General features: G+C 37.1%; 1 protein-coding gene across 5 annotated transcripts in view; it reads left to right on the forward strand.

The window, feature by feature from the left end:
• The window catches only part of elmo1 (engulfment and cell motility 1 (ced-12 homolog, C. elegans)), a 153509-nt gene extending 141429 nt beyond the window's left edge, over positions 1-12080 (forward strand). For all 5 annotated transcript variants that reach the window (XM_088928650.1, XM_088928654.1, XM_088928652.1 and 2 more), the window contains 4 exons: positions 4684-4791; positions 7935-8017; positions 10263-10340; positions 10808-12080. In XM_088928650.1, coding sequence (XP_088784776.1) covers positions 4684-4791; positions 7935-8017; positions 10263-10340; positions 10808-11008 — 470 coding nt within the window. In that variant the 3' untranslated portion in view covers positions 11009-12080. The remainder of the gene's footprint in view (positions 1-4683; positions 4792-7934; positions 8018-10262; positions 10341-10807) is intronic.
• The last annotated feature ends 806 nt before the right edge of the window (positions 12081-12886 follow it).

Below are 12886 nucleotides of genomic sequence, written 5' to 3' on the forward strand. Positions count from 1 at the left end.
ATTCTGTACGTTCAGCTCAAATTTTAGGATTTTGTTTGTACATTTATCAGTTTTTAAGCATCCGGCTGTCCTTCGTTGTAATTTCTGTTTTATTCTACATAAAACCGGCATGTTTAAAAATTAATGCCGCAAGACAGCCAGTGATCTTTTTTGAGTTGGAAGTTATTGGAATGGAATCTTAAATTCACTAAAGTGCCAGTTTGTTGAATATGAAACTAGTTATGAGTTATTCATGCTTTGTCACTACATCACCTTTGATGAAGCCATACTTTCATACTTAAACTGCCTTCACTGTCCAAAATAATTGGAAACCCCACTTAAAAACAAGTGGGCCTTTTGTGAACAGATAAAACAGCTTGAACAGGATGAGACAGGCATTCCACATGGACTTGAAATACTTGTGGCCCAGTGCTATCTCTTCCTTTAATTGAGCTTATGTTGGAGGTAATTGGGTGTAAGACTAGAATCACTTCTTGTAGTTTTTGGTGGAATTAATTTCTGAGTGGTTGTTTTGGTTAATGAAGGGGTTGGAATCATGCCACAGAATTGTCGTTCAGTTGGGTTTCTTATATGATGGTCAGTATTAAAGAGGTACAGTACATAAAAAAATATTCTAAAATATTCTAGATGTAGATTCTGGTATAATTAGTGAACTGGTCAGAATAACAAATGATAAAATAGAAGGGTTGGAGCTGTACAGTCTGCTTAGAAATAAGATTTAGATGGAATTCATGAATGGGCAAACACCTTGCAATTGTTATTTAAAACAGATGTGTCCAGAGTGTTTCTTGCAGGTAGTAATACCAGAAATATAATGTGAGAAATACTTATCTTGGTGTCTTTTTGGACTTTCCAGCCAATCTGAGCAATCTAAAATTGGCAAAAATAATGTTCAAATATACATTGTAACAAAAACTATAGAATTTAGATCAAGGGCGGTTATTGTTAACATTGTACAATGCAGGACGAACCCATTTAGAATTTTGTGTACATTATATTTTTGGTTACCACATTACAAAAAGATATCGCTGCAGTGGAATCGTCAGAGAAGAGTGTCCAAATGTAGCCCTGGGCTTAAAGTAATCATAAAATATCACAAGATCGTCTTGAACTATAAGATTGCAAAGGAACTTGGTTCAAGTATTGAAAATCCTCAGAAAGATTCACCTGAATAAACTTCAGAATGTTTTCACAGAAGTGCAATGCATACTGGAAGGCACAAGGAGAAACTAAGAGGGTGTATGTTGTCTTGAAGAAGTATTTGTACCCTTCCTGTGGTGGCTCGTTTTGTGAAACTACAAAATCTTGTGTACACGTTGTTTTAATCTTAATATTTTATTCAAAGCATAAATGCAATACTTGAAGGGTAGAAGTAGAAAAAAGCCTTATTGTCAGCACTGATGAGGAGAAAATTCTGCTTTCAAACTGCTTTGAGGGTTGCCTCTTGTACATCATCTGGCTTATCAAACAACCCAGCATTATGCATAATTAAATTTTGTATATTTGTATATTTTTTATGAGATTGTGAATTATTTTTCAAACCCACTAAAATGTATAAATTAGTCATCTCTGAGATTTTTTCTTAGACATATATAGAAGGCTAGATTTCTCTTTTAATTGTGACTTTGTCCTACAACACTGGGCTAATATAGCACAGCATCCTGATTCAAAAAAATACATGCATTCTCTCATACATCATCCACCCAAAATGACAGTATGAGTACAAATAATTTCAGTTTATTGCAATTCAGTAGTTTGTCCTTGTGAATAAATTCTTGAATTAGAAAAGAGAAAAAAATCTACCTTTTGTAGCCTTTTGAACCCTTCAGCAATTTTATGATTTATTACATGGCATTTCTAGTTGTATTTGAACATCTGGAATTTAACTGCACACTGTGTTCATTGCAATGAAGGAAAGCCGCAGGTTAGGTAACAAATGGAAAATGGAGTTCAGAAATTTTACCCATTCAATGCAAAATGTAGGCTGAGCAGAAAAAAATATCAAACATTAAAATGCCAAATACTTAACTGTTGAAGTGCATGGTTATACCACACACACTAATTCAGCAGATTCAAACAAAGTCGCCTTAAAATCCAAAGTTAACAGAAGGAGAGAGACATGAATTAAAAAGTTGGGAATTAATCCCCCTGGCACCTGGCAATATGCATCATATGAAATAGTATAGAATGGGTAGCTCTGGACTTCAGAAACATGATTTCTTCCCGTCTTCCTCTGTCTACTCTATCCTTCCTTGGTTTAGCATTTTGGTTTCCATTACCACCTCCTCTTTCTTTCTGACTCCTATTCTTCTGTTTCCTCCCACTCCTTTGCCTTGCTGACTCAGTCACCTGATTCTTACCATTCTCTTCCTACTGTAAATCTCTGTGCACCTCCTGTGTGCATACGTGTGTCATGATTTACCTCACCTGCCTCCTCTCAGCAGCCAGCAGCGCAGCGATCAAGCTGAGTCTGATCCATTAGATGTTTTTCTGTTTTAAATTAATTCTTATCGGACTCAGTGGTTGTTTATTAACACATGGCTTTCTAGCAACTCCTTTACCTGAATGGGAAAGACAGAAAGCTGTGCTAGACGTGTTCTTCTGATAAGACCACCTACAGAATCATACTTTGGTACCTTGCAAGCTTTATAGCTCTTCACAGAAGAATTTGTGCCAACTGGGGAATCCTGGACACAATCAGCTAGTGACTGTCATAGCCTGCGTTCTGAGTGAGTGCTCAGGAAACTTAGTTGTAGAAATTTTCTACCTTAAAGAAATGTATGGATAATTCTCGAGTTATCGAGATAAATAAGTATTTATCACGAGTTCTTACCTGCCCTTCACATCTTTAATAGTTACCCAAGCAGGAAAGCAAACAGACCAAAATCCTTCCTGTTTATGTAATTAACGTACAATTGACATGTGTGGTACATTGTGAAGGAGTGAATTAAGCTGTGTTTTGATAGCCTCCGTGGCTTGGAAATGTAATGCCTTGCTGGCATAACTCTTAAATAAGAGCGCTTAAAATTGCATGCAGACTGCTGCATTAAGGTTTCCTAATCTTTATAAAATGTAGGACAGTGCAGGCTTATGTAAAGGACACATTTCTTCTTCCATTAATGCCTCTAAGATACAGCTTTACAGAAGACGCTTTTATGTCTTAATGGAAAATGCTTCTTTATGCAGTGGCAGTGCTGCAGACCCAGAACTGAGCTGACACTTGCCTTTTTGTGTCTTCCATTGAACACCTTGCTCCATTAGCTTAGGAGCTACTTTCAACTTAACCTTTCTGCTAAGTTTATCATCACAGCCAAAGAAACTAAGAAATTACATCACTTCTGTTCCTTAACTCTCACAAACACATTTTAATCAGCTAACAGAGTTGTACATAAATTTAAGAGATTAATGAATCATAATGCTGAAGAACCTGGGAGCATACTGTACTCTGCTCCCTACCTTGGTAGAAATATTCAATGAAATATAGAACATCACAAAAGGGTGCCTAACCAAAATGTGTTTTTTTTTGCTTATATTTTACCTTATCAGCATGGGATTAACATCTACTGATTCCATATCCACAAAGCACCTCTATTACTCTCTCTCTCTGCTCACAAACAATGGCTTTGGCAGTACTGTAAAAACACTTGGAGCTGCCTGCAAATGTAGTCCCAGCCCCAACTGCCAAGTGTCTATTTTCAGCAATTATATCTTGGATGAAACTGTCCTTCTGCATGCCAGCTAGCAGCCCCTGCTCCATAACTGAAACATGTCTGTTTTTCTAACTCTCCAAAGCCTTGGCACTTCAGAATATGCCAGGCCTAAATCTGAGATGGAACATATGCCCAGGCAAAAACTCGTGCAGCTGCTCCCCAGCGTGAAATAGCCAACACTAAAGTCGCATTAAAATCCGACCCAAAAAAACTCTACTTCTTGCACAAGAAATTTACATTAAAATATGAAATTCTAATTTTAGTGATATAAATATATTGTCAATAGGGTTTCCTTGAATTGGCACTCTGTAGCAACTTCTAGGAGCACAGTGACATCAGTGAGTGACTCCTCTAATCAGGGCTGACTCTCCTGCAAGGCGCTGTGGAGCTCACAGTGTGTGAAATGGCAGATGACTCTGACTGGTGAACGTGTCAGAGGAGTGAGTGGTAATAACCTCAATGCGTATGGCACAGGCATCATAGTTGGGTAATAGAGATTCAATATATTATTTAAATTACTTAAGAATGAAACAGACAGGAAATGATCCTCTGTGGATAAATGTGTAGTTTGAAATGGAAGCTGTCTTTCAGATTTCTTTTGTGAGTGTGAGTAACAATGTGTACTGAACTGGATGTGGATGTTTATTGATTCACTGTACTTTTTTTCAGATAGATGTTTCTTTCATTTGCTAAACAAGCAAAACAATAGTTCTTAAAATGGTGAAATGTGCAGTTATAATCTCAACCTACAATACAAACGCAATCAAAAAATGGTGTCAATTGTTCTGTTTTTGGTAATGCTTTATTTGAGTCTTCTGGCATAATGGCTTCATAATCCATTCAACTGCTACATGAGGCAATAGGTACATTCATAATGCTTTACAGAGACACAAACAAATGATATAATGTGCACAAAAGGTTTGAGCATTGCATCATATGAAAGCACTATAAATTATGCTTTATTTTTCTATAGATAAGTTCTGGTATTGCCGGCTATCTCCAAACCACAAGGTCCTGCACTATGGAGATCTGGAGGAAAGCCCCCAAGGAGAAGTGCCCCACGATTCTCTGCAGGACAAACGTGAGTCACTCTCTGGATGCTCCATAAATAAGCAGTTCATCATCCAAGGGATAGCTTTTGCCTCTGAACCAGTAAAACCATGGTCATATTTAATGAGGAGTCCCCAGTCCTCCCTCTGTGTGTGTGGAGACATTGCTCAAATTTATGTTTGACTGATTTTCTCAGTGGTGCCTTCTAAATCAATGGTTTTGGATAAGAGATTTCCAGCATGGATTTCTGAAATCATGACAGGAGGTCTGGCTAACCTCATTAAAATCAAGATCACAACCTGCAATACAAGCACAGGTTAATTTTTATAAGCACAGGACAAGTTCATGGCAATAAGAAGTCTGTCAGGTTAACAAAGCCTGTTATTTTTTTACACTGTTTAGTTTTGAAAGATTGCAACATCTATGCTTCAGTGTGTCTTAATTTGTGATAGCTATAGGCCAACTTCATTTATTGACTTTTAAATGTTCAAATTCAATTAAATGTCCAAGTACTGTCTTTTATTGTCTAGACTGGAAAAATTACATGCCTTCAGCTTAATATTGTGTTGTTTTGTAGTGAACACTTCAGGAGCAGCAAATGAAATCCAAAAAGATTTAGATATTTAAAGACTGAGCAGACATACAGTATGGCTGCTCTGGAATCAGTCCAGGGAAGACTGACAGTATACATTCTGGGGCCTAAGATAATGTCCTATACTGACAGATAGAAGATGCTGAACATTTTTAATCTTGAAACCAAAGAGTTAAACTAATTTTTGGTTAATTGATTTTGAATTTGAATTCAACTTTATTGCCCCAAAGGGAATTTGTCTTGCACATCAAGAGCCCATAACATATAACACACATGACAATAATCCAACACAGCAACAGTATAATACCATGATACAAAACAACATTTAACAACATTGCTCATTGTCAGAACTCAATCCTGTATCATAAGATTAAAAACAGACGATATGCTGATCAAAACAACGATAACAATATTTCTTCCTAACTGGTCTAAGCATCTCATCCAGGCATACTGTAAATCGAAAGAAGCCAGAGTATCACCTTCAAAAACATGGCTAGGTAGATTGTTCACACTCCCACAACCTTTTGGATAAAGAAGTGCCTCTTGTTACCAGTTTTAAATGCACTTTCATTTTGCATCCACTTGTGTCCTCTGGTTTTTGGCTTAAGGGGACTGGCTGAAGGAAATGAATCTTTTAGTCTTGAACAGAGAAGATTAAAAGGCACCCAAGTGTTTTTCTGGCTTCTTTCAAGAAACGTCTGGATGAGATACAGTACCAATTAACTATTAACTACCAAGTGGACTAGATGAGCTTAATATCCTCCTCTCATTTGTTACCTCATTTATTTTAATATGTATTAACAGTCTGTCCTCATTGCTCAGAATTTCAAGGTCTTGGAATGAGTCGATGCTTTCTGGACTTGCTATGAGGCTTCTTTTCGTAAGAAGGATAGGATAATTTAGTGTAGTGCTGCAGATGTGATCTAACTTTGGTTACAGTACAGTTGTAGTATAATTCTCTATTTGTTCCCTACAGACTTTACTATCTTTCCAGGCAATCTGTTTGTTTGTTTCTTCACTTCTGTGTGCATTTCCTTAGTTAAAGTGTGAAGATGCTGTTACTTATTTAGACCCCAAATCTTTTTTTTCCAGAGTTTCCAGAAGAGCCACTGTTCCAAAACTGAACCCTTAGCTAATAATGATAAATTAACAGATGCACAATAGGAATTAATAATAATAATAACTCTTATTTATAAAGCACCTTATAATATATACTAATAATTCTTACACTTACTGTATGTAGCACTTTTCTGGACACTCCACTCAAAGCACTTTTCAGGTAATGGGGACTCCCCTCCACCACCACCAATGTGCAACCCCACCTGGATGATGCAACAGCAGCCAAAGTGCGCCAGTACGCTCACCACACACCAGCTATCAGTGGGGAGGACAACAGAGTGATGAAGCCAGTTCGTAGATGGGGATTATTAGGAGGCCATGATTGGTAAAGGCCATTAGGAAATTTGGCCAGGACACCAGGGTAATACCCCTACTGTTTTTAAAAAAATGCCCTGGGATTTTTAATGACCACAGAGTGTCAGGACCTCATGGTCAGATTGAGACTCGGATTGAGACGGTGATTATTTTGTTCATAGCTGAAGGTTTTATGCTACTGACTCTCAGTTGCTGTGCAGGAAGGGATTGTTTAATCGAGACTAGTAATTTTTTATGGGTTTTAGAATACCACTTAGGTATAAGCAAAATGAAACATTAAAAATTAAAGATTAAAAACATTAACCAGGACTTATGAAGGGACAATTATTATGTTTGGTTAGCTGCAAATGAAACACACAGTCTAATTTATGGTCCTTAACCAAACTCTATTCCATTAATTCTTATGAGAAAGGCCTCCAGCTTTAAGTCATGAGTAAAGTTTGCACTGTTATAGCTCCAAACACTCCATATTTATTTTGCAAAGGAACAAGTAATACTGTAGGTTTATTCCATGCTGAAAAGAGAAGAAAGAAAACACAACGTTTCGGCTGTGGAGCCTTGTGAGGTCACACCTAAAGAAGGCTCCACGACTGAAACGTTGTTTTTTCTTTCTTCTCTTTTCAGCAGGGAATAAACCTATTAATTGTTCCTTTGCAGCCTACGCATGCTGACGCAGCTTCCCACCTGAATTACATATTTGTGTTGTTTTTTATGGGAGAACATTCCTCTCTATATGTCATTTTGCTGTATGTCACAACAGTCAGGTCACTAACCCCAACAACATATAACAGGGGCCACCTGTACAGTAGTAGTTAAGAATGTCTGCTTTCTGACTAAGTCTTATATGAGTTGTACTTCCGTGAAGGAAAAATATCAGTTCTTGAATTTACCCTTTGGTAATCACAAGCAGTCAATGTACTTTGTTGCCTTGTGTAATTTAAATGCACTTTTCTTCCTGTAAAATCAAGTTACATGCAACTTCAATGCAATAGCCCATCTCCAATAAGACATTTTTCCTTGATGTCACCACGAAAAGTACCAGCAGAGTAATTTAAGTGCTCTGCAAGGTAGTGAATGTCTTATTTTACCAAAATAGGTTGTCCTCTACTCCTTACACATACAGGTATTCTTTTTTCTTTCTGCTTTAGTACCGGTGGCTGATATCAAGGCTGTTGTAACTGGAAAAGACTGCCCTCACATGAAGGAAAAAGGAGCTCTGAAACAGAACAAGGTGAGGCTTGCTTAGGTATTCATCTCTCATATTTTGTGTGGGTGCCAAGTAAAATATACTTCTTTATCTCTGTACAATATATTATTTTGTAGTAGTTCGACAACCCGAACCAACAATGAAATACGTTTTTCTTACAAAGCAAAAAAAATTTTTTTATTTTCTTCAAAAGGAAAAGTTAACGTTTTGTTTCCAATTTCACCCCTATTTTTTACAATGGCATAAAGAAAAACTGTGATGTGGAGTATAACGTTCTAAATATAAGGGTCCTGAAGGCATTCATTTTGTACAGTAATAAGTCATCTTTTCTGTGAAAGGTAAACTCAGGTTTTGCAAGTATTAAGATTGTATAATTTAAAACAAATTCTTCCATGTCAGCACATTCACTCTTATGTCAGAACCAGGCTTGAATGAACAGATGCAATGCATACTACCCCAGAGGCATTTTAGTAATCTTATTCTGTTTTGATAAGCAGTCTAATTACCCAGGTCTACAGAAATTGTTGGCTTATGTTGTAGATACTGTTTCCAGCTCATGCAGGGTAATTGCAAGGTTAATGTCTTGTTGACTATTTCTGTGCAAGGTGTTTGTATACACACAGATAAGGAACATAAATTGCACCTAATTTGCTTTTATGGTCTTCTCAAAAATTAGCTTCATTTTTGCAGCACATCAACATTTGATGTAGCATCTGCAGAGAGAAGTTTAATTCTGTTTTATTTCTGCTTCTTGAAATAAGGAAATGTGTCCTTGTTTGGCTGCCTTTGTGTCATGAGTAGATTTAAGCTTCTGCTGGAGGAGAAAACCAGTTTGATTTTGTCGTAGCGAGTCCCAGAGAGTCGTAGGGGTTGTTAAGAGCGCTGTGACTGAGTCGCTGGGATATTGCGATAGACACAGCATAAATACAAAGACAAGGGAGGAAGGAAGACATGGAGGGCAACAAAATCACTCTCCTCCAAGATCGTGCCTTGCAAGAGACCTGATCAGTGTTGGAGACCAGATTCTGGCTAAGTAATCTGAACATTATCTCTTATTTAATTGAGGAAATTCTGATTTCCTGTATTGTGGAATCCTCGGACTAAAAACATTCTCTTTAGTTAGGCAATGCAGTTTTATAGTAGGGAGATAGCTTAACATTCAGTTTTGGACATCAATGTTGTAGGAAGGGAGATTTAATCTGTTTTAGGATCCATTTATTAGGATGCAGGTATAACTGTTTTTGGCCTGTTAAGACTTTGCATAGTGCTTTCAACTTAAAGGGGTAGAAGATCAGCCTATAGAATGCATTGAATTGTACATGTGGTATTGTGTAACACTGTGTAGTTGCGTTTTGTTAATAAATATTTATTTTTCTCATCCAAGTTTGACCCTGAGCCAGAAAAATAAAAGAACTGTGCCAGTGATACAAAATAACTTGCGTTCCATTTCTCACGTGCCTCAAATTATACCTGAAGCACTGGCTATTTCCTGCCCCCTTTAGTTTGTAACAATGTAATAGAGGGGCCAATTAAAATGAATGTGAAATTCTAAAGGAAGCATCTTCGAGATTTAATTTATACACTCAAAATAGAAAGCTTAATTTTAGAATGCACGGCAAAGAAAAATGATGAGAGATGTGACATGAGGTCATCCTTCCCATTTTCACTCAAGATTAGTTTAAAAGGTTGGAAGTGTTGCTCCTGTCATTAATCAAATTCTGTGTATCTGGAGTCTTATCTAGAGAGACTCATAACCAAAAGTACAGATTTCGTAGACATACTGTACATTTCAAGCCTTTTAGAAATGTCTTTTTTTTTTTTTGCCTGACACTAGTTTAAAAAATTACTAAAAAGGCAATCATCAGATGAAGGCTTCAGATCAACACCTAAATAATATTTTTAGAGTGAGGTGTATGCAACATCACCCACTTACCATATGTTGAAAATATTTGCATTTTTTCATAGCTACAGTATACTGGAGAATTTTAAATTCGATTTTTTTTAAATGGATTAAACAATGTAAACAAAGCCCTATATACATTCAATTATTATTTTAATTTGGAATTACTCTGAAGAAGGGCACTGGCGTCAAGTTTATATTGCTATTCCTTTCTTTAAGCTGTTCATGTATTTTAGCGGCTAGGTGAGTCCGTAACAAAAATTCCATTTGGTCTTTTATTTACCAAAATCCATTATGTGGGAGTTCGAATGTATTAGTTTCAAACAAAAGAGCTGATCAGTGTAAAACGTGAATGTTATCTTGTTGCAGGAGGTACAGGAACTTGCATTCTCTGTCCTGTATGAGTCAGATGAATATTTAAATTTTATTGCTCCTGACAAGCATGAAGTAAGTATCCATTTATTATTTTGTCAGTTCTAATGGTGAGACTATGTATTGGAAAAAGATTAATAGAATCATGCTATAATGGCATTTAAGAAAATTCGCAAGCTGCAGGAAGGGATTAATTCATTTTTTCAGGTGATATTGTTTCTGTTTTATTTTAAATATAGGATTGAATCATTTTCAGTTAACCTATGCTTTTGTTTTACCAATATTCATCTATTTTCAAGAGATCTTGCACTGACACACTCATCTAACTTTATCTGTGACTAAAATTTACTTGTTTTACTTGAAATCAGTGATTTTTATAGACATCACAGTGTTTTAGTAGAAGTTAATTTTCTCATTTTTTCAAAGGATTGTAAATAATATCTGGCATGGCATGCTGAAACTGCAGCATTCATACTGTTCCTTCAAGAAAGTCATGTGGGGCTTGTCCTGATTTGTGCTGTCATGTGTATTTCATCCTGCAGTACTGCGTGTGGACAGATGGTCTAAATGCTCTTCTGGGAAAGGAAATGAGCAGCGAGCTCTCCAAGACTGACCTGGACACACTCCTTAACATGGAGATGAAGCTCCGCCTCCTGGACCTTGAGAACATCCAGATTCCTGAAGCTCCTCCCCCCATTCCCAAAGAGCCTAGCAACTATGACTTTGTTTACGACTGCAACTAACAATGGACTTGACCAGTTACTACTTCTTCATACTGGAAGGAACTTGTAAGAACAGAAAAGAAAGAAAAACTGGATCCTACTTTAACCTTCTTTTTTTTTGCTATACTTGCTAAACTTAACTTTTTTAGGTATATTATGACGTAATTGCAGCACTTAATAACTTGCCTGTGAGGCCTTCTGAAGTGTATCATCATAACAACCACACCTAGGCCAGCAGTATCCAGCTCTGGTTAAGCCAAGAATTGTACAAAGTATTCATGTACCAAACATCACAGAGCTTCAGCAGTGAAGGACGTCATGAAAGGACTAGGATCACTTGAGTTCCACGTTTGCAGATTCTATATTTGATTTCTCTGTAAATTATTTTTGAATCTTCGTTTTCCTCAAAATTGTGTTTTTATAGCTGTTCAATACAGGATCCTGTAATGGTTTCCTGCCTCAGACTGTGGTTTCGACTACAGGAGGAAATCAAATGTTGCACATTGTTACATGTGGCAGCTATGTCTCCAAGCAGAAGGAAAAAATGGTTTACAGGTTGCTTTTTTCCTAGATTTAGTGTTATCAGATTCACAGTTCACACGGACTGTTAAATCAAGTGCATCCTCCTTAACTTGGCACTATCATGCACAGAAACTGCCTCTGACATCTTATTTAATAAATCCTGCTTTGAGCTTAAAGCCGCGATTCCTGATGCCAGTAGAATTGTTATTCATGCTTGCAACTTGTTCATTTTTTATTTTGACTGTGTTCTGTTATATTGGCTGTTACATTCCAAGGCAACATTCAGCTTTTGTTGAGTAAGCTTGTGTAGCCTTTAGTGGTGTTTGTGAAGTTGCTAAGTAGTCAGTATTATGTCAGTGTTTCAGTGTTGAGCATAACTCAGAAACAACACTTTTAAGGAAGTACAGGAATATTTTTTTAAAATAAAATTTCATCCCAAATTTGAAATGTATATTTAATTTAAAAAGATCATCTGTCTTTTTATGATTTTTACCTTAATCCATTGAAATGTCTGTTCTCGGTAACCTTGCCCTTAAACCTGCTGTGTTTACATTAAAATTTCATTAAATTAGTTGTTGCATTTCTTGCGTACATTTGTTTTACCATGCTGTATGTTGTTCATAACTCAGCTTTTATGTGGTGATGTTTTTCTTCCTTGTGTGTCCAAGCAAGTCACTGTGTAGGGAGCACAGGTGTCACAGTAGACCCTGAAAAGTTTAAAATGTAATCCCAGCTCCATGAATCCCATACACTTGATGTGGAGTGAAACTCTTCAATACTGATGATTTAAAAACTTATCAAAAGTCTCAGGGCAGAAATCACCATGAAAAGCAAAGACAACCGAATGATCTACTGTCAGTGAAATCCATAGATTGATTGTCACATACAGATAAAGTCAGAATGTCTTGTTGATGAAGGCCAGTCATGTTTGTAAAAAGCTAATATCTCTCTATTGATATCTTGACCAGTCTTCACTTGAAAAACATGCACTTATATTTGTGGAACTTTATTACTGCACATGGACATAACAGGGAACAGGGAAATAGCAGCAGACATATCACTCTGCAACTCACAACTGGCAACCCACTGAAGCTCAGCAGGTGTGAGCCTGATCAGTACTTGGATGGGAGACCTCCTGGGAAAAACTAAGGTTGCTGCTGGAAGAGGTGTTAGTGGGGCCAGCAGGGGGCACTCACCCTGTGGTCTCTGTGGGTCCTAAAGCCCCAGTATAGTGATGGGGACATTATACTGTAAAAAGGTGCTGTTCTTCGGAAGAGATGTAAAACCGAGGTCCTGACTCTCTCTGGTCATTAAAAATCCCAGGGTGTTTCTCTAAAAGAGTAGGGGTGTAACCCTGGTGTCCTGGCCAAATTGGCC

Source organism: Atractosteus spatula, chromosome 12 (genome assembly GCF_055471065.1).
Source record: "Atractosteus spatula isolate fAtrSpa1 chromosome 12, fAtrSpa1.hap1, whole genome shotgun sequence".
In the NCBI taxonomy this organism is placed as follows: Eukaryota; Metazoa; Chordata; class Actinopteri; order Semionotiformes; family Lepisosteidae; genus Atractosteus; species Atractosteus spatula.